Genomic DNA, 25570 nt, shown 5'->3' on the forward strand with positions numbered 1-25570 from the left:
CCCTATAGATAAACCTATCTATTTAGCTTTCAACACTCCCCCTCGAGCTGGAACATCTAGAAGTTCCAAGCTTGGATTAAAACATACACTCTACATTACAAATGAAGATTAAAAGCAGCTAGAGAATAACAGTGCTAGATGGCTTCGGAGGGACAATGCTATACACAATCCTTGGGAAAGAAGGCACCAGGGGCGATTAACACAAACACCCTCAAAGCAACATAAGCACTCCCTTGAGAAGCCGACGTCCGCGGTAGCTTACTCTAGATGGCTCACACTCCGGACTCTTCTCGGCACCAGGTAGCCCTTTTCCCCTTTGGATGGCTTCACTCCAGACCTTATCAAGTACCAAGTAGCCCTTTTCGAGGTCGCCCCCTCCGCTAGACCGGCACCGGATGAGTGGACGGCTTCACTCTGAATAGCTTTCACTCCGGACTCTTCTCGGTTTCCTTTGAACCTTATCAAGCAGCGGGTAGCCCTTTCCCACCACACTCCAGCCTCTCAACAAGAGCACCAAAGTAATGACAAATACATCCAAAGAGTGAAGTATGAATACCGAGAGCACCACATATGATTGTTGTTTATACCCCTTATAGGATAAGTGAATAACAAAAGAGGCTTCCGGAAATAAACAAAAGGTACCAAACTTGAAAACCCTAGGAATAAATATGGTATACCGAATACAGTTATACCAAAAAACCCCGGAAAGAAGTTGGCAACAAACCCGAAAAGCCTTAAAACTTCACCAACATGTCCAAAGAAGGGCAAAACAACAATCTGTAAAATTTTCACCGGAAAAATACATCATATGCACAGAAGGAATGGAGGAGAGCCGACGAGCAGAACTGGAGAGTTTCGCCAGAAAAAGCCGCCGGAGACAGCCTCACGTGCCGGCACGTGCGATCGGAGTCCGACAATGGCGTCGGCGCGTGGCGGAGGAGATGGCGATGCCGCTTGCTAGGTCAGGCTTGGCAGGAAATAGTAGAAGGGATGGGTGACACCAATTTGACAAAAAAAAACTCACCAAAAGCAAGTAATTTGAAAAATTAGGGTTTGCGTGAACAGTAACGTTACTTTTCATGGGATGAAAAACAATTTTGATGTTTGGAATTCTCTAGGAAAGTAGGCTATGATACCATGTTGAATTTGAAAGATGGAATGGCCTAGCGGGTGGAGAATAACACCACCCGCCAGTTAGGGAGAATGTATATAAAACTAATACAGAAACACAGTACATATATATACACAAAGACATAACTGTAAATAACTACCCATAACTTACACCTATTCATAAACAGACACAACCCTATAGATAAACCTATCTATTTAGCTTTCAACAGTCAACTAACTCAAAAGAAGTTCATAAGTTTTGTTTTATTAACAACGGCAAAATGCATAGTGCAGAGTTCGAGGTAGAGATTTAATCTTGTTGTGGGCACTAGTGTACAACCAACATCTCACGATTTAGCTTCTCCACCAAGGACGGGAACGATGAGAGATCAAACAAAGTGAAAATATCTTTGTCATAATAACAATTGAAAATAGTGCCAAAATTTCACAACCACAAAAATAATCGAAAATAATGAAAAAATTTCACATCACTGAAATAATTGGCATGTGGTACTAAAACAATTGACCGACAAACTTTGTCACTGTAAGGTACAATTATTTGGAAATTGGCATGTGGTACTAAAACAATTGACCCACAAACTTTGTCACTATAAGGTACAATTATTTGGAGGTGTATCATAAAAGACTTCACAAGATTTCTTGAATAAATTGTTACTGCACCTCCCAGTAATTCAACATAGACAAACCTGCAAATGTAGTGCACCAATATTGAATGGTAACTTTTTTTTCTTGCATAGAACATCCTTTTCTTCATTACTGTGAGATATATGGCCCCAGCCTGCTCACAATTGTACCAAGATGTCTGTTAAAAGTGAAATAAGAATGGTCAGTTCCCGGGGACCAGGGTAGCTACACAACTTTAAATGAACACAGATTAACAAGAATTTGAGTGACCTGCAAATTGCAAAACCTCAAAACTTTTAAGAGATGGAGTGGGAATGGAAGTACTTGGTTTGGTCTGCCATCTTCCTGATTCCGGGATTGGTCTTTCTACTCGCCCGGAAGAAGCCATCATGTTCCTACAGACTACCTCCAGGACCGCCTGGGTTGCCTGTTATTGGGAACATGATGGATCTTGGAGCAATTCCACATCAAACAATAGCGGAGATGAAAAACAAGTATGGTTCTGTGATTTGGTTAAGGATAGGGTCTGTGAGTACCATGGTAATTCTGTCTGCCAAGGCAGCTGCTGAGCTCTTCAAGAACCATGATGTCTCATTTGCAGATCGCAAAGTGATAGACGCCATGAAGGTGCAGGGCTACTATATGGGATCCTTGGTGTTTGCCCCGTATGGATCCTACTGGCGCGTGTTAAGGAGGATATGCACGGTGGAATTGTTCGTGCATAAGAGGATTAATGAAACAGTGCCTGTAAGGAGAAAATGCATTGATGACATGCTCCTATGGATAGAAAAGGAAGCGAATTCTATGCAGAGAGGGACTGGGGTTCATGTAGCACACTTTGTTTTCCTCTCAACATTTAACTTGTTGGGGAACCTATTTCTCTCTCGCGATTTGGTAGATCCTATGTCAGATAAAGCTTCAAAGTTTTTCGATGCCGTGACGGGCGTCGCACAGTGGTTTGGCACTCCAAACATTTCAGATATATTCCCAGGTCTTAGGTGGCTAGACTTGCAGGGTTTAAGAAGGAAGGCTGACAGAGATGTGAAAACAGCACTGGAAATTGTTTCTAAGTTTGTGAAGGAACGCATTAACAAAGACAGACAGGAGAGGGGAACGAGGAAAGATTTCTTGGATGTATTGCTCGAGTTTGAAGGCAATGGAAAGGATGAACCAGCCAAGCTATCAGAACATGAAAACAATATATTTGTAATGGTAAGTTCTTGCCAACTATTATCTATTATATTTGTTTTTTTATCTTGGCATGCTTCAGAAGTATATATTGCTAATCTAGTATGGACTATGGATCCTTGTTACATACTGAAAAGGAAACAGATCACAGGAAACTGACCGAAAATATATTGAGCAGAACTCCCTATTCGTCTATTCCAATTTCCTACCCCCCGTATTTTGGCACTGCAGGAAATGTTTTTCGGTGGTACAGAGACGACTAGCAGCAGTGTGGAATGGGCACTAAGTGAGCTCTTGTGTAACCCAAAAGCGATGGCCAAAGTCAAAGAAGAGATTTATGAAGTTGTAGGACCAAACAGGAGATTTGAGGAAAGTGATATTGATAATCTGCAGTACATGCAGGCAGTGGTCAAGGAAACACTACGTTTGCATCCCCCTGGTACTTTCTTAGTGCCAAGAAGAGCAATTCAAGATACTAAATTTATGGAGTATGACATACCTAAAGACACTCAAGTCTTCGTAAATGTTTGGGCAATTGGACGAGACCCTGAAAGCTGGGATGACCCTCTATCTTTCAAGCCTGAGAGATTTCTGGGCTCAAATATAGACTTCAAGGGGCAGGATTTTGAATTTCTACCATTTGGTGCAGGCCGGAGGATCTGTGTAGGCCTCTCGTTAGGTAACCGGATGATGCATTTCATTCTGGGATCGCTGCTCCATGCCTTCGACTGGGAGCTCGAATGCAATGTGACCTCACAGTCTCTGGACATTAAAGAAAGGATGGGAATAGTAGTTAGCAAATCTGAACCCCTGAAAGCAATACCAAAGAGAATTGTAGCTTGAAAGAAGTTACAAATCTAAATAGTGCATTTGCATTGAGACCTGTTATGACTTAGAATGTTCTATACTGTTTTACTTGCTGAATAATAATCTCAGTGCACATGCATGTAATATTGATCTGCTTGCAACTATATGATTTACTTATCATTATAATAATAATAGTTTTCAAGGCGATTTCTTGATCTATATTAAAGCAATAATCTACTCTACTTTTGATTTTTGAGATATCTCTCCATACACATTCTCAAACTTGTCAACAGACAGAAGAGTACCTGGGCCAATACGAACAGAATTGGTGGAGGCAATAAGAGTTTAAAAGTTGTTTTTTTTTTTCTTTTTCTGAATAAAAAATAAAAATGGTCACCTTCCATTGCTATCCTAGTATCCCATCAACAATTTTATAAACGCAAGGGGACCTTGGCATTTGCCCCATATGGATCCCACAGGCACGTGTTAAGGAGGATATGCACAGTGGAATTGTTCGTGCATAAGAGGGTCAAGGAAACAGGGCCTGTAAGGAGAAAATGCATTGATGACATGCTCCAATGGATAGAAAAGGAAGTGAATTCTATGAAGGGAGGAACTGGGGTTCATGTAGCACACTTTATTTTCCTATAAACATTTAACTTGTTGGGGAACCTATTTCATTCTCGCGATTTGGTAGATCCTGTGTCAGATAAAGCTTCAAAGTTTTTTGAAGCCGTGACAGGTGTTGCACAGTGGTTTGGGACTCCAAATATTTCAGACATGTTCCCAACTCTGAGACCCTGAATGCTGGGAGGACCCTCTATCTTTCAAGCCGGAGAGATTCCTGGGCTCAAATATAGACTTCAAGGGGCAGGATTTCGAATTTCTACCATTTGGTGCAGGCCGGAGGATTTGTGTCATTTCATTCTGCCATCACTGCTCCATGCCTTCGACTGGGACCTCGAATGCAGTGTGACCTCACAATCTCTGGACATGAAAGAAAGGATGGGAATAGCGGTTAGCAAATTTGAACCCCTGAAAGCAATACCAAGGAGTGTTATAGCTTGACAGAAGCTAGAAGTCTAAATAGTGCATTTGCATTCAGACCCATCATAACTTACAATGTACTATGCTGTTTTACTTTCTGAAGTGCACAGATTAGTATGAATATATTGATATAAAATCACATCATTCCATTGAAAACGCCACTAGTGCAGCAAACTTTGGTTGCATGAAATCTCATGTAGCTATATGCACACAGGTTTTTATCAATACAATAATTTATTCTGCTATAAAAAGTCATTACAATTATTCAATCTAATAATAACATTATACGACACTACCATCTAATTTAAGTGATAACATATAAAGAAGGAAACAAAATGGAGAAAGGAAAGGGACACAAGCAATCTTGCTAGCTTAGCGCAAAGGCGGCCAGCTTACTTATTTGTGATAAAAGGAGTCGTAGCTTTATGTTATTTTATTGGTAAACTAACTAAAAAGAAGTTCATAAGTTTTGTTTTATTAAGGTCAAAAAAAAAAAAAAAAAAAAAAAAAAAAGGCAAAATACATAGTGCAGATTTCGAGGTCGAAATTTAATCTTGTTGTGGGCACTAGTGTACAACCAACATCTCACGATTTAGCTTCTCCACCAAGGACGGGAACGATGAGAGATCAAACAAAGTGAAAATATCTTTGTCATAATAACAATTGAAAATAGTGCCAAAATTTCACAACCACAAAAATAATCGAAAATAATGAAAAAATTTCACATCACTGAAATAATTGGCATGTGGTACTAAAACAATTGACCCACAAACTTTGTCACTGTAAGGTACAATTATTTGGAAATTGGCATGTGGTACTAAAACAATTGACCCACAAACTTTGTCACTATAAGGTACAATTATTTGGAGGTGTATCATAAAAGACTTCACAAGATTTCTTGAATAAATTGTTACTGCACATCCAGTAATCCACATAGACAAACCTGCAAATGTAGTACACCAATATTGAATGGTAACTTTTTTTCTTGCATAGAATATCCGTTTCTTCATTACTGTGAGAATATGGCCCCAGTCTGCTCACAACAATTGTATCAAGATGTCTGTTAAAAGTGAAATAAGAATGGTCAGTTCCCGGGGACCAGGGTAGCTACACTACTTTAAATAAACACAGATTAACAAGAATTTGAGTGACCTGGAAATTGCAAAACCTCAAAAGTAAAAACTTTTAAGAGATGGAGTGGGAATGGAAGTACTTGGTTTGGTCTGCCATCTTCCTGATTCCGGGATTGGTCTTTCTACTCGCCCGGAAGAAGTCATCAAGTTCCTACAGACTACCTCCAGGACCGCCTGGGTTGCCTGTAATTGGGAACATGTTGGATCTTGGAGCATTTCCACATCAAACAATAGCGGAGATGAAAAACAAGTATGGTTCTGTGATTTGGTTAAGGATAGGCTCTGTCAGTACCATGGCAATTCTGTCTGCCAAGGCAGCTGCTGAGCTCTTCAAGAACCATGATGTCTCATTTGCAGATCGCACAGTGATAGACGTCATGAAGGTGCAGGGCTACTATATGGGATCCTTGGCGTTTGCCCCGTATGGATCCTACTGGCGCGTGTTAAGGAGGATATGCACGGTGGAATTGTTCGTGCATAAGAGGATTAATGAAACAGTGCCTGTAAGGAGAAAATGCATTGATGACATGCTCCTATGGATAGAAAAGGAAGCGAATTCTATGCAGAGAGGGACTGGGGTTCATGTAGCACACTTTGTTTTCCTCTCAACATTTAACTTGTTGGGGAACCTATTTCTCTCTCGCGATTTGGTAGATCCTATGTCAGATAAAGCTTCAAAGTTTTTCGATGCCGTGACGGGCGTCGCACAGTGGTTTGGCACTCCAAACATTTCAGATATATTCCCAGGTCTTAGGTGGCTAGACTTGCAGGGTTTAAGAAGGAAGGCTGACAGAGATGTGAAAACAGCACTGGAAATTGTTTCTAAGTTTGTGAAGGAACGCATTAACAAAGACAGACAGGAGAGGGGAACGAGGAAAGATTTCTTGGATGTATTGCTCGAGTTTGAAGGCAATGGAAAGGATGAACCAGCCAAGCTATCAGAACATGAAATCAATATATTTGTAATGGTAAGTTCTTTTGCCAACTATTATCTATTATATTTGTTTTTCATCTTGGCATGCAACAGAAGTATATATTGCTAATCTATTATGGGCTATGGATATTAGTTACATACGGAAAAGGAAACTGACCAAAAATATATTGAGTAGAATTCACTACTCCTGTTTCCTACCCCCTGGTATTTTGGTACTGCAGGAAATGTTTTTCGCTGGTACAGAGACGAGTAGCAGCATTGTGGAATGGGCACTAACTGAGCTCTTGTGTAACCCAACAGTGATGGCCAAAGTCAAAGACGAGATTTATGAAGTTGTAGGACCAAACCGGAGATTTGAGGAAAGTGATATTGATAATCTGCAGTACATGCAGGCAGTGGTCAAGGAAACACTACGTTTGCATCCCCCTGCTCCTCTCTTAGGGCCAAGAAGAGCAATTCAAGATACTAAATTTATGGAGTATGACATACCTAAAGACACTCAAGTCTTCGTAAATGTTTGGGCAATTGGACGAGACCCTGAAAGCTGGAATGACCCTCTAACTTTCAAACCTGAGAGATTTCTGGGCTCAAATATAGACTTCAAGGGGCAGGATTTTGAATTTCTACCATTTGGTGCAGGCCGGAGGATCTGTGTAGGCCTCCCGTTAGGTAACCGGATGGTGCATTTCATTCTGGGATCGCTGCTCCATGCCTTCGACTGGGAGCTCGAATGCAATGTGACCTCACAAACTGTGGACATGAAAGAAAGGATGGGAATGGTAGTTAGCAAATCTGAACCCCTGAAAGCAATACCAAGGAGAATTGTAGCTTGAAAGAATTTACAAGTCTAAATAGTGCATTTGCATTCAGACCTGTTATGACTTACCATGTATCTGTTTTACTTGCTGAAGAATAATCTCAGTGCACATGTATGTAATATTGATCTGCTTGCAACTATAAGATTTGCTTATCATTATAATAATAGTTTTATTGATCTGTATTAAAGCAATAATCCACTCTACTTCTGATTTTTGAGATATCTCTCAGTACACATTCTCAAACTGGTCAACAGACAGAAGATTACCTGGGCCAATACGAACAGAGTTGATTGAGGCAACAAGAGTTTTAAAAAAAATCTATATAAAAAATAAAAATGGTCACCTTCCGTTGTTATCCTAGTATCCCATCAACAATTTTATAAACACATATATCATAATGGAGTGTGAATGAAATAAAACATGTGATAGGTGAAATAAACATTAAATAGAGAAAATGATTCTTCAATAATTGTTTCTAGTGGTGTTGAATCGGTTAACTGAAACGTTTTAACCGAAGTTTTTTTAAAGCTTTAACTGTAACTGAACCGAACTTTGTATTACCGAATTAATCCAACCGAAGTTTTTTTCGGTTAATCGGTCAGTTAACCGATTAACCGAACTTTTTTAAACTAAAGTTTTAAATCCTAAAAATAATACATATAATAATAAATCCATAAGAAAATATGCAAAAACAATATCATAACAACATTACAAATTTATAGGGATTTTACATATTAGATTATATATATACTTATTTATATATTTAAAATTTCGGTTAACCGTTCGATTAACCGAAGTTTCCAACCGCCGTTAACCGAAATTTAAAAAAACCTTTAACCATTAACCGAACCGAAAAAGTTCGGTTAAAAAACGGTTAACCGAACTTTGTCAGTTCAGTTGGTTAATTGAAATTTTACCGAAGTGTGCACATGTTTCTATGTTTGCGAAGGAACGTATGAACGAAGACAGACATGACAATGGAAAGTTGATGGGCATGACATACCTAAATATACTCAAACTTCATAAATGTTTGGGCAATTGGAAGAGACCTTGAAAGCTGGGATGACCATTTGTCTTTCAAGCCTAAGAGATTCCCTGGCTCAAATATAGATTTCAAGGGTCAGAATTTTGAATTTCTGCCATTAGGAATAAATGCATTGATGACATGCTCTTATGGATAGAAAAGGAAGCAAATTCTGTGGAGAGAGGGACTGGGGTTCACGTAACACACTTTGTTTTCCTCTCAATATTAAACTTGTTGGGGAACCTAATTTTCTCTTGCGATTTGGTAGATCCCATGTCAGATAAAGCTTCAAAGTTTTTCAAAGCCGTGAAAGGCGTTGCACAGTGGTTTGGCACTCCAAACATTTCAGACATATTCCCAAGTCTTAGGTGGCTAGATTTGCAGGGTTTAAGAAGGAAAGCTGACAGAGATATGAGAACAGCATTGGAAATTGTTACTGTGTTTATCAAGGAACGTATGAATGAAGACCAGCAGGACAGTGGAAAGGGAAAAGATTTCGGCAATGGAAAGGATGAACCAGCCAAGCTATCAGAACATGAAATTAATATATTTATACTAGTAAGTTATTACTAACTATTAGCTAATTTGTTATTCATCTTGGCATGTTGTTTCAGAAGTACATTTTTAATATACTAAAAGTACATTATTTGTGACTTTTGTACTAAATGTACATTATTTAATACTATGGTCCACACAGCTATGTGGACCATTGATTTCCAAATTGGCATGTGGTACTAAAACAATTGACCCACAAACTTTGTCACTAATTGGCAAGTGGTACTAAAACAATTGACCACAAACTTTGTCACTATAAGGTACAATTATTTGGAGGTGTATCATAAAAGACTTTCCAAGATTGCTTGAATAAATTGTTACTGCACATCCCAGTAATTCAACATAGACAAACCTGGAAATGTAGTACACCAATATTGAATGGTAACTTTTTTTTTTCTTGCATAGAACATCCGTTTCTTCATTACTGTGAGATATATGGCCCCAGTCTGCTCACAATTGTATCAAGATGTCTGTTAAAAGTGAAATAAGAATAGTCAGTTCCCGGAGACCAGGGTAGCTACACTACTTTAAATGAACACAGATTAACAAGAATTTGAGTGACCTGCAAATTGCAAAACCTCAAAACTTTTAAGAGATGGAGTGGGAATGGAAGTACTTGGTTTGGTCTGCCATCTTCCTTATTCCGGGATTAGTCTTTCTACTTGGCTGGAAGAAGTCATCATGTTCCTACAGACTGCCACCAGGACCGCCTGGGTTGCCTGTTATTGGGAACATGTTGGATCTTGGAGCATTTCCACATCAAACAACAGCGGAGATGAAAAACAAGTATGGTTCTCTGATTTGGTTAAGGATAGGGTCTGTCAGTACCATGGTAATTCTGTCTGCCAAGGCAGCTGCTGAGCTCTTCAAGAACCACGATGTCTCATTTGCAGATCGCAAAGTGATAGACGCCATGAAGGTGCAGGGCTACCACAAGGGATCCTTGGCGATAGCCCCATATGGATCCTACTGGCGCATGTTAAGGAGGATATGCACGGTGGAATTGTTCGTGCATAAGAGGATAAATGAAACAGTGGCTGTTAGGAGAAAATGCATTGATGACATGCTGTTATGGATAGAAAAAGAAGCAAGTTCTGTGCAGAGAGGGACTGGGGTTCATGTAGCACATTTTGTTTTCCTCTCAACATTTAACTTGATGGGGAACCTATTTCTCTCTCGCGATTTGGTAGATCCTATGTCAGATAAAGCTTCAAAGTTTTTTTATGCCCTGACAGGCGTCACACAGTGGTTTGGCACTCCAAACATTTCAGACATATTCCCAGGTCTTAGGTGGCTAGACTTGCAGGGTTTAAGAAGGAAGGCTGACAGAGATGTGAGAACAACACTGGAAATTGTTTCTACGCTTGTGAAGGAACGCATGAACGAAGACAGACAGGAGAGTGGAAAGAGGAAAGATTTCTTGGATGTATTGCTCGAGTTTGAAGGCAATGGAAAGGATGAACCAGCCAAGCTATCAGAACAAGAAATCAATATATTTGTAACGGTAAGTTCTTGCCAACTATTATCTATTATATTTGTTTTTCATCTTGGCATGCTTCAGAAGCATATATTGCTAATCTAGTATGGACTATGAATCCTTGTTACATATTAAAAACGAAACAGATCACAGGAAACTGACCAAAAATATATTGAGCAGAATTCACTATTCCTATTTCCTACCCCCCCCCCCCCCCCCCCTTTTTTGGTACTGCAGGAAATGTTTTTCGCTGGTACAGAGACGACTAGCAGCAGTGTGGAATGGGCACTAAGTGAGCTCTTGTGTAACCCAAAAGCGATGGCCAAAGTCAAAGAAGAGATTTATGAAGTTGTAGGACCAAACCGGAGAATTGAGGAAAGTGATATTGATAATCTGCAATACATGCAGGCAGTGGTTAAAGAAACATTGCGTCTGCATCCCCCATTACCTTTCTTAATCCCAAGAAGAGCAATTCAAGATACTAAATTTATGGAGTATGACATACCTAAAGACACTCAAGTCTTCGTAAATGTTTGGGCAATTGGACGAGACCCTGAAAGCTGGGATGACCCTCTATCTTTCAAGCCGGAGAGATTCCTGGGCTCAAATATAGACTTCAAGGGGCAGGATTTTGAATTTCTACCATTTGGTGCAGGCCGGAGGATCTGTGTAGGCCTCCCATTAGGTAACCGGATGCTGCATTTCATTCTGGGATCGCTGCTCCATGCCTTCGACTGGGAGCTCGAATGCAATGTCACCTCACAATCTCTGGACATGAAAGAAAGGATGGGAATAGCAGTTAGCAAATCTGACCCCCTGAAAGCAATACCAAGGAGAATTGTAGCTTGAAATAAGTTACAAGTCTAAATACTGCATTTGCATTGAGACCTGTTATGACTTACCATGTATCTGTTTTACTTGCTGTAGAATAATCTCAGTGCACATGCATGTAATATTTTCCTTGCAACTATAAGATTTGCTTATCATTATAATAATAGTTTTCCAGGCGATTTCTTGATCTATATTAAAGCAATAAACTATTCTACTTTTTATTTTTGAGATATCTCTCCGTACACATTCTCAAACTTGTCAACAGACAGAAGAGTACCTGGGCCAATACGAACAGAATTGGTGGAGGCAATAAGAGTTTAAAAGTTGTTTTTTTTTTTTTTTTCTGAATAAAAAATAAAAAATGGTCACCTTCCATTGCTATCCTAGTATCCCATCAACAATTTTATAAACCATATATCATAATGGAGTGAATGAAATAAAACATGTGATAGGTGAAATAAATATTAAATAGAGAAAATGATTCTTAGAGATTAAGAATGATTCTTCAATAATTGTTTCTATGTTTGTGAAGGAACGTATGAACAAAGTCCGACATGACAATGGAAAGTTCATGGACATGACATACCTAAAGATACTCAAACTTCATAAATGTTTGGGAAATTGGAAGAGACCCTGAAAGCTGGGATGACCATTTGTCATTCAAGCCTGTGAGATTCCCGGGCTCAAATATAGATTTCAAGGGTCAGAATTTTGACTCTTACTTGAATGCAATATGGCTTCAGAATCTCTGGACAGGAAAAAATAAATGGGAATAAGAGTCAGAAGCTAGAAGTCTAAATAGTGCATTTGCGTTGAGACCCATCATAACTTACCATGTACTATGCTATTTTACTTGCTGAAGTGCACAGATTAGTATGAATATATTGAAATAAAATCACATCATTCCATTGACAACGCCACTAGTGCAGCAAGCTTTGGCTGCATGAAATCTCTAGCTATATGCACACAGGCCTTTATTCTACTATAAATAGTCATTACAATTTTATTTTTTCTGAAGAGATAAAAAATCATTACAATTATTCAATCTAATAATAACATTATGCGACACTACCATATTATTTAAGTGATAACAGCATATAAAGAAGGAAACGAAATGGAGAAAGGAAAGGGACACAGGCAATCTTGCTAGCTTAGCGCAAAGGCGGCCAGCTTACTTATTTGTGATAAAAGGAGTCGTAGCTTTATGTTACTTTATTGGTCAACTAACTCAAAAGAAGTTCATAAGTTTTGTTTTATTAACAACGGCAAAATGCATAGGCAGAGTTCGACGTAGAGATTTAATCTTGTTGTGGTCACTAGTGTACAACCAACATCTCACGATTTAGCTTCTCCACCAAGGACAGGAATGATGAGAGATCAAACATAGTGAAAATACCTTTGTCATAATAACAATTGAAATAGTGCCAAAATTTCACAACCACTAAAATAATCGAAAATAATGAAAAAATTTCACACCACTGAAATAATTGGCATGTGGTACTAAAACAATTAACCCACAAACTTTGTCACTGTAAGTTACAATTATTTGGTAATTGGCATGTGGTACTAAAAGAATTGACCCACAAACTTTGTCACTGTAAGGTACAATTAATTGGTAATTGGCATTTGGTACTAAAACAATTAACCCACAAACTTTGTCACTATAAGGTCAATTATTTGGAGGTGTATCATAAAAGACTTTCCAAGATTGCTTGAATAAATTGTTACTGCACATCCTAGTAATTCAACATAGACAAACCTGCAAATGTAGTGCACCAATATTGAATGGTAACTTTTTTTTCTTGCATAGAACATCCGTTTCTTCATTACTGTGAGATATATGGCCCCAGCCTGCTCACAATTGTACCAAGATGTCTGTTAAAAGTGAAATAAGAATGGTCAGTTCCCGGGGACCAGGGTAGCTACACAACTTTAAATGAACACAGATTAACAAGAATTTGAGTGACCTGCAAATTGCAAAACCTCAAAACTTTTAAGAGATGGAGTGGGAATGGAAGTACTTGGTTTGGTCTGCCATCTTCCTCATTCCGGGATTGGTCTTTCTACTCGCCCGGAAGAAGTCATCATGTTCCTACAGACTACCTCCAGGACCGCCTGGGTTGCCTGTTATTGGGAACATGTTGGATCTTGGAGCATTTCCACATCAAACAATAGCGGAGATGAAAAACAAGTATGGTTCTGTGATTTGGTTAAGGATAGGCTCTGTCAGTACCATGGCAATTCTGTCTGCCAAGGCAGCTGCTGAGCTCTTCAAGAACCACGATGTCTCATTTGCAGATCGCAAAGTGATAGACGCCATGAAGGTGCAGGGCTACCACAAGGGATCCTTGGTGTTGGCCCCGTATGGATCCTACTGGCGCATGTTAAGGAGGATAGGCACAGTGGAATTGTTCATGCATAAGAGGATAAATGAAACAGTGGCTGTTAGGAGAAAATGCATTGATGACATGCTGTTATGGATAGAAAAAGAAGCAAGTTCTGTGCAGAGAGGGACTGGGGTTCATGTAGCACATTTTGTTTTCCTCTCAACATTTAACTTGATGGGGAACCTATTTCTCTCTCGCGATTAGGTAGATCCTACGTCAGATAAAGCTTCAAAGTTTTTCAATGCCCTGACAGGCGTCGCACAGTGGTTTGGCACTCCAAACATTTCAGACATATTCCCAGCTCTTAGGTGGCTAGACTTGCAGGGTTTAAGATGGAAGGCTGGCAGAGATGTGAGAACAGCACTGGAAATTGTTTCTACGCTTCTGAAGGAACGCATGAACGAAGACAGACAGGAGAGTGGAAAGAGGAAAGATTTCTTGGATGTATTGCTCGAGTTTGAAGGCAATAGAAAAGATGAACCAGCCAAGCTATCAGAACATGAAATCAATATATTTGTAACGGTAAGTTCTTGCCAACTATTATCTATTATATTTAGTTTTCATCTTGGCATGCTTCAGAAGTATATATTTCTAATCTAGTATGGACTATGGATCCTTGTTACATACTAAAAAGGAAACAGATCACAGGAAACTGACCAGAATTCACTATTCCTATTTCCTTACCCCCCCCCCCCCCCCCCCCCCCATTTTGGTACTGCAGGAAATGTTTTTCGCTGGTACAGAGACGACTAGCAGCAGTGTGGAATGGGCACTAAGTGAGCTCTTGTGTAACCGAAAAGCGATGGCCAAAGTCAAAGAAGAGATTTATGAAGTTGTAGGACCAAATCAGAGATTTGAGGAAAGTGATATTGATAATATGCAGTACATGCAGGCAGTGGTTAAAGAAACACTGCGTCTGCATCCCCCAGCACCTTTCTTGATCCCAAGAAGAGCAATTCAAGATACTAAATTTATGGAGTATGACATACCTAAAGACACCCAAGTTTTCGTAAATGTTTGGGCAATTGGACGAGACCCTGAAAGCTGGGATGACCCTCTATCTTTCAAGCCTGAGAGGTTCCTGGGCTCAAATATAGACTTCAAGGGGCAGGATTTCGATTTTCTACCATTTGGTGCAGGCCGGAGGATTTGTGTAGGCCTCCCGTTAGGTAACCGGATGCTGCATTTCATTCTGGGATCGCTGCTCCATGCCTTCGACTGGGAGCTCGAATGCAAAGTGACCTCACAATCTCTGGACATGAAAGAAAGCATGGGAGTAGTAGTTAGCAAATCTGAACCCCTGAAAGCAATACCAAGGAGAATTGTAGCTTGAAAGAAGTTACAAGGAGTTAATGCCATAAGAGGTCCGATATAGTGGTTTTTCACGTTTAGTCCTAAACTTTTAAATTGACCAACCGTGGTTCTTCGACTTTCAAATTGTTACCATCTGTGGTCCAAGTTAACCACCCATGGTCTTCAACTTTCAAAATTTAACCAGTCATGATCCTCTTAGAAGGATCATGGGTGGTTAAAATTTGATAGTTGAAGGACCATTGCTGGTTAACTTGGACCAAAGATGGTAACAATTTGAAAGTCGATAGACCATGGATGATCAATTTGAAAGTTTAGGACTAAACATGGCAAAACCACTATACTCGGAGGACCACAGATGGTATTAACTCAAGTTACAAGTCTAAATAGTGCATTTGCATTGAGACCTGTTATGACTTACCATGTACTATACTGTTTTACTTGCTGAAGAATAATCTTAGTGCACATGCATGTAATATTCTGCTTGCACCTATAAGATTTGCTTATCATTATAATAATAGTTTTCAAGGCGATTTCTTGATCAATATTAAAGCAATAATCAACTCTACTTTTGATTTTTGAGATATCTCTCCGTACACATTCTCAAACTTGTCAACAGACAGAAGAGTACCTGGGCCAATACGAACAGAATTGGTGTAGGCAATAAGAGTTCAAAAGTTAATTTTTTTTTTTTTTCTGAATAAAAAATAAAAATGGTCACCTTCCATTGCTATCCTAGTATCCCATCAACAATTTTATAAACCATATATCATAATGGAGTGAATGAAATAAAACATGTGATAGGTGATATAAATATTAAATAGAGAAAATGATTCTTAGAGATTAAGAATGATTCTTCAACAATTGTTTCTATGTATGTGAAGGGACGTATGAACGAAGTCCGACATGACAATGGAAAGTTTATGGGCATGACATACCTAAAGATACTCAAACTTCATAAATGTTCGGCAATTGGAAGAGACCCTGAAAGCTGGGTTGACCATTTGTCTTTCAAGCCTGAGAGATTCCCGGGCTCCAACATAGATTTCAAGGGTCAGAATTTTTAATTTCTGCCATTTGGTGCAGGCCGAAGGTGTGTGCAGGTCTCCCATTAAGAAACCGGATGCTGCACTTTGTTTTGGGATTACTGCTTCATACACTTGACTGGGAACTTGAATGCAATATGACCTCAGAATCTCTGGACAGGCAAGAAAGAATGGGAATAAGAGTTAGAAAATTAATTGCTAATCATTATAATTTACCTCCACATAGTATTATATTATTACTCCATAATTATATTTATATAAGCTACATTTAGAGAAAAGATACAAGATGTAAATAAAAATCACTTAAGAATTGGATAGAACCCATTACTGCAAGTTAACTTCTTCAATGAGATTTGGTGGAGGCAAGAAGTTATATATATATATATATATATATATATATATATATATATATATATATATATATATATATATATTATTTTGTTTCTTTCTGAATAAAATAAAAAAGGGTCACTTTCCACAGTAGCTCCTCCACTTTAAATGAGCATTTGATGAACATAGATAACAAGAATTGAGAGACCTGCAATTTTAAAAACCTATGTGTGTGTGTGTGTGTGTATATATATATATATATATATATATATATATATATATATATATATATATATTATTTTGTTTCTTTCTGAATAAAATAAAAAAGGGTCACTTTCCACAGTAGCTCCTCCACTTTAAATGAGCATTTGATGAGCATAGATAACAAGAATTGAGAGACCTGCAATTTTAAAAACCTCAAGTTGACATTTAAGAGATGGAGTGGGAATGGAAGTACTTGGTTTGGTCTGCCATCTTCCTGATTCCAGGATTGGTCTTTCTACTCGCCCGGAAGAAGTCATCATGTTCCTACAGACTACCTCCAGGACCGCCTGGGTTGCCTGTTATTGGGAACATGTTGGAACTAGGAGCATTTCCACATCAAACAATAGCGGAGATGAAAAACAAGTATGGTTCTGTGATTTGGTTAAGGATAGGCTCTGTCAGTACCATGGCAATTCTGTCTGCCAAGGCAGCTGCTGAGCTCTTCAAGAACCACGATGTCTCATTTGCAGATCGCAAAGTGATAGACGCCATGAAGGTGCAGGGCTACCACAAGGGAGCCTTGGCGTTTGCCCCGTATGGATCCTACTGGCGCGTGTTAAGGAGGATATGCACGGTAGAATTGTTCGTGCATAAGAGGATTAACGAAACAGTGCCTGTTAGGAGAAAATGCATTGATGACATGTTGTTATGGATAGAAAATGAAGCAAGTTCTGTGCAGAGAGGGACTGGGGTTCATGTAGCACATTTTGTTTTCCTCTCAACATTTAACTTGTTGGGGAACCTAATTCTCTCTCGCGATTTGGTAGATCCTATGTCAGATAAAGCATCAAAGTTTTTCGATGCCATGACAGGCATCATGCAGTGGTTTGGCACTCCAAACATTTCAGACATATTCCCAGGTCTTAGGTGGCTAGATTTGCAGGGTTTAAGAAGGAAGGCTGACAGAGATGTGAGAACAACACTGGAAATTGTTTCTACGCTTGTGAAGGAACGCATGAACGAAGACAGACAGGAGAGTGGAAAGAGGAAAGATTTCTTGGATGTATTGCTCGAGTTTGAAGGCAATGGAAAGGATGAACCAGCCAAGCTATCAGAACATGAAATCAATATATTTGTAATGGTAAGTTCTTGCCAACTATTATCTATTATATTTGTTTTTCATCTTGGCATGCTTGATGCTTCAAAAGTATAAATTGCTAATCTAGTATGGACTATGGATCCTTGTTACATACTGAAAAGGAAACTGACCGAAAATATATTGAGCAGAATTCACTATTCCTATTTCCTACCCCTGTATTTTGGTACTGCAGGAAATGTTTTTCGGTGGTACAGAAACGACTAGCAGCAGTGTGGAATGGGCACTAACTGAGCTCTTGTGTAACCCAAAAGCGATGGTCAAAGTCAAAGAAGAGATTTATGAAGTTGTAGGACCAAACCGGAGATTTGAGGAAAGTGATATTGATAATCTGCAGTACATGCAGGCAGTGGTCAAGGAAACAATACGTTTGCATCCCCCTGCTCCTCTCTTAGCGCCAAGAAGAGCAATTCAAGATACTAAATTTATGGAGTATGACATACCTAAAGACACTCAAGTCTTTGTAAATGTTTGGGCAATTGGACGAGACCCTGAAAGCTGGGATGACCCTCTATCTTTCAAGCCGGAGAGATTCCTGGGCTCAAATATACACTTCAAGGGGCAGGATTTTGAATTTCTACCATTTGGTGCAGGCCGGAGGATCTGTGTAGGCCTTCCGTTAGGTAACCGGATGCTGCATTTCATTCTGGGATCGCTGCTCCATGCCTTCGACTGGGAGCTCGAATGCAATGTGACCTCACAATCTCTGGACATGAAAGAAAGGATGGGAGTAGCAGTTAGCAAATCTGAACCCCTGAAAGCAATACCAAGGAGAATTGGAGCTTGAAAGAAGTTACAAGTTTACAAGTCTAAATAGTGCAATTGCATTGAGACCTGTTATGACTTGTACTATTTTACTTGCTGACGAATAATCTTAGTGCACATGCATGTAATAATGTAATATTGATCTGCTTTGAACTATAAGATTTGCTAATCATTATAATAATAGTTTTCCAGGTGATTTCTTGATCTGTATTAAAGCAATAATCTACTCTACTTTTGATTTTTGTGATATCTCTCCGTACACATTCTCAAACTTGTCAACAGACAGAAGAGTACATAGGCCAATACAAACAGAGTTGGTGGAGGCAATAAGAGTTTAAAATATTTTTTTTCTGAATAAAAAATAAAAATATCCCAGCAACAATTTTATAAATGCATATATCATAATGGTGTGTGAATGAAATAAAACATGTGATAGGTGAAACAAATATTAAATAGAGAAAATGATTCATCAATAATTGTTTCTATGTTTGTGAAGGAACGTATGAATGAAGTCCAACATGACAATGGAAAGTTTATGGGTCAGAATACCTAAAGATACTCAAACTTCATAAATGTTTGGGCAATTGGAAGAGACCCTGAAAGCTGGGTTGACTATTTGTCCTTCAAGCCTGAGAGATTCCCGGGCTCAAATATAGATTTCAAGGGTCAGAATTTTTAATTTCTGCCATTTGGTGCAGGCCGGAGGTGTGTGCAGGTCTCCCATTAAGTAACCGGATGCTGCACTTTGTTTTGGGATCACTGCTTCATACATTTGACTGGGAACTTGAATGCAATATGACCTCAGAATCTCTGGACAGGCAAGAAAGAATGGGAATAAGAGTCAGAAAATTAATTGCTAATCATTATAATATACCTCCACATAGTATTATATTATTACTCCATAATTATATTTGTATAAGCTACATTTAGAGAAAAGATACAAGATGTAAACAAAAATCACTTAAGAATTGGATAGAACCAATTACTGCAAGTTAACTTCTTCAATGAGATTTGGTGGAGGCAAGAAGAAGTTAAATATATATATATATATATATATATATATATATATATATATATATATATTGTTTCCTTCTGAATAAAATAAAAAAGGGTCACTTTCCACAGTAGCTCCTCCACTTTAAATGAGCATTTGATGAACATAGATAACAAGAATTGAGAGACCTGCAATTTGAAAAACCTCAAGTTGACATTTAAGAGATGGAGTGGGATTTGAAGTACCTGGTTTGGTCAGCCATCCTCTTGATTCCAGCGTTGATCGTTCTACTCTCCCGGAAGAAGTCATTATGTTCCTACAGACTGCCTCCAGGACCGGCTGGGTTGCCTGTTATTGGGAACATGTTGGATCTTGGAGCATTTCCACACCAAAAAATAACGGAGATGAAAAACAAGTATGGTTCTGTGATTTGGTTAAGGATAGGCTCTGTCAGTACCATGGCAATTCTGTCTGCCAAGGCAGCTGCTGAGCTCTTCAAGAACCACGATGTCTCATTTGCAGATCGCAAAGTGATAGACGCCATGAAGGTGCAGGGCTACCACAAGGGATCCTTGGCATTTGCCCCGTATGGATCCTACTGGCGCGTGTTAAAGAGGATATGCACGGTGGAATTGTTCGTGCATAAGAGGATTAATGAAAAAGTGGCTGTTAGGAGAAAATGCATTGATGACATGCTGTTATAGATAGAAAAAGAAGCAGGTTCTGTGCAGAGAGGGACTGGGGTTCATGTAGCACACTTTGTTTTCCTCTTAACATTTAACTTGTTGGGGAACCTATTTCTCTCTCGCGATTTGGTAGATCCTACGTCAGATAAAGCTTCAAAGTTTTTCGATGCCATGACAGGCGTCATACAGTGCTTTGGCACTCCAAACATTTCAGACATATTCCCAGGTCTTAGGTGGCTAGACTTGCAGGGTTTAAGAAGGAAGGCTGACAGAGATGTGAGAACAACACTGGAAATTGTTTCTACGCTTGTGAAGGAACGAAAGAACGAAGACAGACAGGAGAGTGGAAAGAGGAAAGATTTCTTGGATGTATTGCTCGAGTTTGAAGGCAATGGAAAGGATTTACCAGCCAAGCTATCAGAACATGAAATCAATATATTTGTAATGGTAAGTTCTTGCCAACTATTATCTATTATATTTGTTTTTCATCTTGGCATGCTTGATGCTTCAGAAGTATAAATTGCTAATCTAGTATGGACTATGGATCCTCGTTACATACTGAAAAGGAAACTGACCGAAAATATATTGAGCAGAATTCACTATTCCTATTTCCTACCCCTGTATTTTGGTACTGCAGGAAATGTTTTTCGGTGGTACAGAGACGACTAGCAGCAGTGTGGAATGGGCACTAACTGAGCTCTTGTGTAACCCAACAGTGATGGCCAAAGTCAAAGAAGAGATTTATGAAGTTGTAGGACCAAACCGGAGATTTGAGGAAAGTGATATTGATAATCTGCAGTACATGCAGGCAGTGGTCAAGGAAACACTACGTTTGCATCCCCCTGCTCCTTTCTTAGGGCCAAGAAGAGCAATTCAAGATACTAAATTTATGGAGTACGGCATACCTAAAGACACTCAAGTCTTCGTAAATGTTTGGGCAATTGGACGAGGCCCTGAAAGCTGGGATGACCCTCTATCTTTCAAGCCTGAGAGGTTCCTGGGCTCAAACATAGACTTCAAGGGGCAGGATTTTGAATTTCTACCATTTGGTGCAGGCCGGAGGATCTGTGTAGGCCTCCCGTTAGGTAACCGGATGCTGCATTTCATTCTAGGATCGCTGCTCCATGCCTTCGACTGGGATCTCGAATGCAATGTGACCTCACAATCTCTGGACATGAAAGAAAGGATGGGAATAGCAGTTAGCAAATCTGAACCCCTGAAAGCAATACCAAGGAGAATTGTAGCTTGAAAGAAGTTACAAGTCTAAATAGTGCATTTACATTCAGACCTGTTATAACTTATACTGTTTTACTTGCTGAAGAATAATCTCAGTGCACATGCATGTAATAATGTAATATTGATCTGCTTGCAACTATAAGATTTGCTTATCATTATAATAATAGTTTTCCTGGCGATTTTTGATCTGTATTAAAGCAATAATCTACTCTACTTTTGATTTTTGAGATGTCTCTCAGTAAACATTCTCAAACTGGTCAACAGACAGAAGAGTACATGGACCAATACGAACAGAGTTGGAGGCAATAAGAGTTTTAAAAAAAATCTGAATAAAAAATAAAAATGGTCATCTTCCATTGCTATCCTAGTATCCCATCAACAATTTTATAAACGCAAGTGGACCTTGGGATTTGCCCCATATGGATCCCACTGGTGCGTGTTAAGGAGGATATGCACAGTGGAATTGTTCGTGCATAAGAGGGTCTAGGAAACAGTGCCTGTAAGGAGAAAATGCATTGATGACATGCTCCAATGGATAGAAAAGGAAGCGAATTCTATGAAGGGAGGAACTGGGGTTCATGTAGCACACTTTGTTTTCCTATCAACATTTAGCATGTTGGGGAACCTATTTCTTTCTCGCGATTTGGTAGACTTCAAGGGGCAGGATTTCGAATTTCTACCATTTGGTGCAGGCCGGAGGATTTGTGTCATTTCATTCTGCGATCACTGCTCCATGCCTTTGACTGGGACCTCGAATGCAGTGTGACCTCACAATCTCTGGACATGAAAGAAAGGATGGGAATAGCGGTTAGCAAATTTGAACCCCTGAAAGCAATACCAAGGAGTGTTATAGCTTGACAGAAGCTAGAAGTCTAAATAGTGCATTTGCATTGAGACCCATCATAACTTACCATGTACTATGCTGTTTTACTTGCTGAAGAATAAGCTCAGCGCACAGATTAGTATGAATATATTGATATAAAATCACATCATTCCATTGAAAACGCCACTAGTGCAGCAAGTTTTGGTTGCATGAAATCTCATGTAGCTATATGCACACAGGTTTTTATCAAAACAATAATTTATTCTACTATAAAAAGTCATTACAATTATTCAATTCAATCTAATAATAACATTATACGACACTACCATATTATTTAAGTGATAACAGCACATAAAGAAGGAAACGAAATGGAGAAAGGAAAGGGACACGGGCAATCTTGCTAGCTTAGTGCAAAGGCGGCCAGCTTACTTATTGATAAAAGGAGTCGTAGCTTTATGTTATTTTATTGGTCAACTAACTCAAAAGAAGTTCATAAGTTTTGTTTTATTAACAACGGCAAAATGCATAGTGCAGAGTTCGAGGTAGAAATTTAATCTTGTTGTGGGCACTAGTGTACAACCAACATCCCACGATTTAGCTTCTCCACCAAGGACGGTAACATGAGAGATCAAACATAGTGAAAATATCTTTGTCGTAATAACAATTGAAAATAGTGCCAAATTTTCACAACCAATAAAATAATCGAAAATAATGAAAAGATTTCACACCACTGAAATAATGGGCATGTGGTCCTAAAACAATTGACCCACAAACTTTGTCACTATAAGGTACAATTATTTGGTTATTGGCATGTGGTACTAAAACAATAGACCCACAAACTTTGTCAATATAAGGTACAATTATTTGGAGGTGTATCATAAAAGATTTTCCAAGATTGCTTGAATAAATTGTTACTGCACATCCCAGTAATTCAACAGACAAACCTGCAAATGTAGTACACAATATTGAATGGTAACTCTTTTTTCTTGCATAGAACATCCGTTTCATCATTACTGTGAGAATATGGCCCCAGTCGGCTAACAATTGTATCAAGATGTCTGTTAAAAGTGAAATAAGAATGGTCAGTTCCCGGGGACCAGGGTAGCAACACTACTTTAAATGAACACAGATTAACAAGAATTTGAGTGACCTGCAAATTGCAAAACCTCAAAACATTTAAGAGATGGAGTGGGAATGGAAGTACTTGGTTTGGTCTGCCATCTTCCTCATTCCGGGATTGCTCTTTCTACTCGCCCGGAAGAAGTCATCAAGTTCCTACAGACTACCTCCAGGACCGCCTGGGTTGCCTGTTATTGGGAACATGTTGGATCTTGGAGCATTTCCACATCAAACAATAGCGGAGATGAAAAACAAGTATGGTTCTGTGATTTGGTTAAGGATAGGCTCTGTCAGTACCATGGCAATTCTGTCTGCCAAGGCAGCTGCTGAGCTCTTCAAGAACCATGATGTCTCATTTGCAGATCGCAAAGTGTTAGACGCCATGAAGGTGCAGGGCTACCACAAGGGATCCTTGGTGTTGGCCCCGTATGGATCCTACTGGCGCATGTTAAGGAGGATATGCACAGTGGAATTGTTCGTGCATAAGAGGATAAATGAAACAGTGGCTGTTAGGAGAAAATGCATTGATGACATGCTGTTATGGATAGAAAAAGAAGCAAGTTCTGTGCAGAGAGGGACTGGGGTTCATGTGGCACATTTTGTTTTCCTCTCAACATTTAACTTGTTGGGGAACCTATTTCTCTCTCGCGATTTGGTAGATCCTATGTCAGATAAAGCTTCAAAGTTTTTCGATGCCCTGACAGGCCTCGCACAGTGGTTTGGCACTCCAAACATTTCAGACATATTCCCAGGTCTTAGGTGGCTAGACTTGCAGGGTTTAAGAAGGAAGGCTAACAGAGATGTGAGAACAGCAATGGAAATTGTTTCTACGCTTCTGAAGGAACGCATGAACGAAGACAGACAGGAGAGTGGAAAGAGGAAAGATTTCTTGGATGTATTGCTCGAGTTTGAAGGCAATAGAAAAGATGAACCAGCCAAGCTATCAGAACATGAAATCAATATATTTGTAACGGTAAGTTCTTGCCAACTATTATCTATTATATTTAGTTTTCATCTTGGCATGCTTCAGAAGTATATATTTCTAATCTAGTATGGACTATGGATCCTTGTTACATACTAAAAAGGAAACTGATCGAAAATATATTGAGCAGAATTGACTATTCCTATTTCCTACCCCCCGGTATTTTGGCACTGCAGGAAATGTTTTTCGCTGGTACAGAGACGACTAGCAGCAGTGTGGAATGGGCACTAAGTGAGCTCTTGTGTAACCCAAAAGCGATGGCCAAAGTCAAAGAAGAGATTTATGAAGTTGTAGGACCAAACCGGAGATTTGAGGAAAGTGATATTGATAATCTGCAGTACATGCAGGCAGTGGTCAAGGAAACACTACGTTTGCATCCCCCTGCTGCTTTCTTAGTGCCAAGAAGAGCAATTCAAGATACTAAATTTATGGAGTATGACATACCTAAAGACACCCAAGTCTTCGTAAATGTTTGGGCAATTGGACGAGACCCTGAAAGCTGGGATGACCCTCTATCTTTCAAGCCTGAGAGGTTCCTGGGCTCAAATATAGACTTCAAGGGGCAGGATTTTGAATTTCTACCATTTGGTGCAGGCCGGAGGATTTGTGTAGGCCTCCCGTTAGGTAACCGGATGCTGCATTTCATTCTAGGATCGCTGCTCCATGCCTTCGACTGGGAGCTCGAATGCAATGTGACCTCACAATCTCTGGACATGAAAGAAAGGATGGGAGTAGCAGTTAGCAAATCTGAGCCCCTGAAAGCAATACCAAGGAGAATTGTAGCTTGAAAGAAGTTACGAGTCTAAATAGTGCATTTGCATTGAGACCTGTTATGACTTACCATGTATCTGTTTTACTTGCTGAAGAATAAGCTCAGTGCACAGATTAGTATGAATATATATATTGATATAAAATCACATCATTCCATTGAAAACGCCACTAGTGCAGCAAGCTTTGGCTGC

The 25570-nt window shown here is 39.3% G+C and overlaps 5 protein-coding genes, 2 long non-coding RNA genes and 1 pseudogene across 9 annotated transcripts; 6 read left to right on the top strand and 2 right to left on the bottom strand.

Annotated features, from left to right (window-relative positions):
- The first annotated feature begins 1928 nt into the window (after nt 1-1928).
- LOC109181564 (cytochrome P450 76A2-like) lies at nt 1929-15853 on the top strand. 2 transcript variants are annotated; one of them, XM_019331399.1, is made up of 3 exons: nt 1929-2967; nt 3175-3831; nt 15673-15853. In XM_019331399.1, the coding sequence occupies exons 1-2, from the start codon at nt 2059-2061 to the stop codon at nt 3784-3786; spliced, it is 1521 nt and encodes a 506-aa protein (XP_019186944.1). In that variant the 5' UTR covers nt 1929-2058; the 3' UTR covers nt 3787-3831; nt 15673-15853. The 2 variants fall into 2 exon arrangements, with proteins under 2 accessions (XP_019186944.1, XP_019186943.1); XM_019331398.1 differs by lacking the exon at nt 15673-15853 and having other exon boundaries at nt 1930-2967; nt 3175-4009.
- LOC109181569 lies at nt 3630-6032 on the bottom strand. The gene is made up of 4 exons (XR_002054226.1): nt 5950-6032; nt 5741-5857; nt 4641-4737; nt 3630-3705 (listed from the first exon to the last, which is right to left on the bottom strand). It is a non-coding gene; the product is annotated as an uncharacterized LOC109181569 (long non-coding RNA).
- On the top strand, nt 5956-7846 carry LOC109181561 (cytochrome P450 76A2-like). The gene is made up of 2 exons (XM_019331395.1): nt 5956-6898; nt 7086-7846. The coding sequence occupies exons 1-2, from the start codon at nt 5990-5992 to the stop codon at nt 7695-7697; spliced, it is 1521 nt and encodes a 506-aa protein (XP_019186940.1). The 5' UTR covers nt 5956-5989; the 3' UTR covers nt 7698-7846.
- On the top strand, nt 9755-11758 carry LOC109181559 (cytochrome P450 76A2-like). The gene is made up of 2 exons (XM_019331393.1): nt 9755-10765; nt 10976-11758. Exons 1-2 carry the CDS (start codon nt 9857-9859, stop codon nt 11585-11587), a joined length of 1521 nt encoding a protein of 506 aa, XP_019186938.1. The 5' UTR covers nt 9755-9856; the 3' UTR covers nt 11588-11758.
- LOC109181567 lies at nt 11421-21398 on the bottom strand. 2 transcript variants are annotated; one of them, XR_002054224.1, is made up of 5 exons: nt 18447-18535; nt 17101-17203; nt 13329-13444; nt 12156-12317; nt 11421-11506 (listed from the first exon to the last, which is right to left on the bottom strand). It is a non-coding gene; the product is annotated as an uncharacterized LOC109181567 (long non-coding RNA). The 2 variants fall into 2 exon arrangements; XR_002054225.1 differs by lacking the exons at nt 17101-17203; nt 18447-18535 and adding an exon at nt 21354-21398.
- On the top strand, nt 13445-15812 carry LOC109181558 (annotated as a pseudogene).
- LOC109181563 (cytochrome P450 76A2-like) lies at nt 17050-18803 on the top strand. The gene is made up of 2 exons (XM_019331397.1): nt 17050-17988; nt 18179-18803. Exons 1-2 carry the CDS (start codon nt 17080-17082, stop codon nt 18788-18790), a joined length of 1521 nt encoding a protein of 506 aa, XP_019186942.1. The 5' UTR covers nt 17050-17079; the 3' UTR covers nt 18791-18803.
- A 2261-nt stretch (nt 21399-23659) lies between the features above and the next one.
- LOC109181560 (cytochrome P450 76A2-like) lies at nt 23660-25525 on the top strand. The gene is made up of 2 exons (XM_019331394.1): nt 23660-24599; nt 24785-25525. The coding sequence occupies exons 1-2, from the start codon at nt 23691-23693 to the stop codon at nt 25394-25396; spliced, it is 1521 nt and encodes a 506-aa protein (XP_019186939.1). The 5' UTR covers nt 23660-23690; the 3' UTR covers nt 25397-25525.
- Nucleotides 25526-25570: the final 45 nt, after the last annotated feature.

The sequence above is a fragment of the Ipomoea nil genome, unplaced genomic scaffold (assembly GCF_001879475.1).
Source record: "Ipomoea nil cultivar Tokyo-kokei standard unplaced genomic scaffold, Asagao_1.1 scaffold1043, whole genome shotgun sequence".
Taxonomy (NCBI): domain Eukaryota; kingdom Viridiplantae; phylum Streptophyta; class Magnoliopsida; order Solanales; family Convolvulaceae; genus Ipomoea; species Ipomoea nil.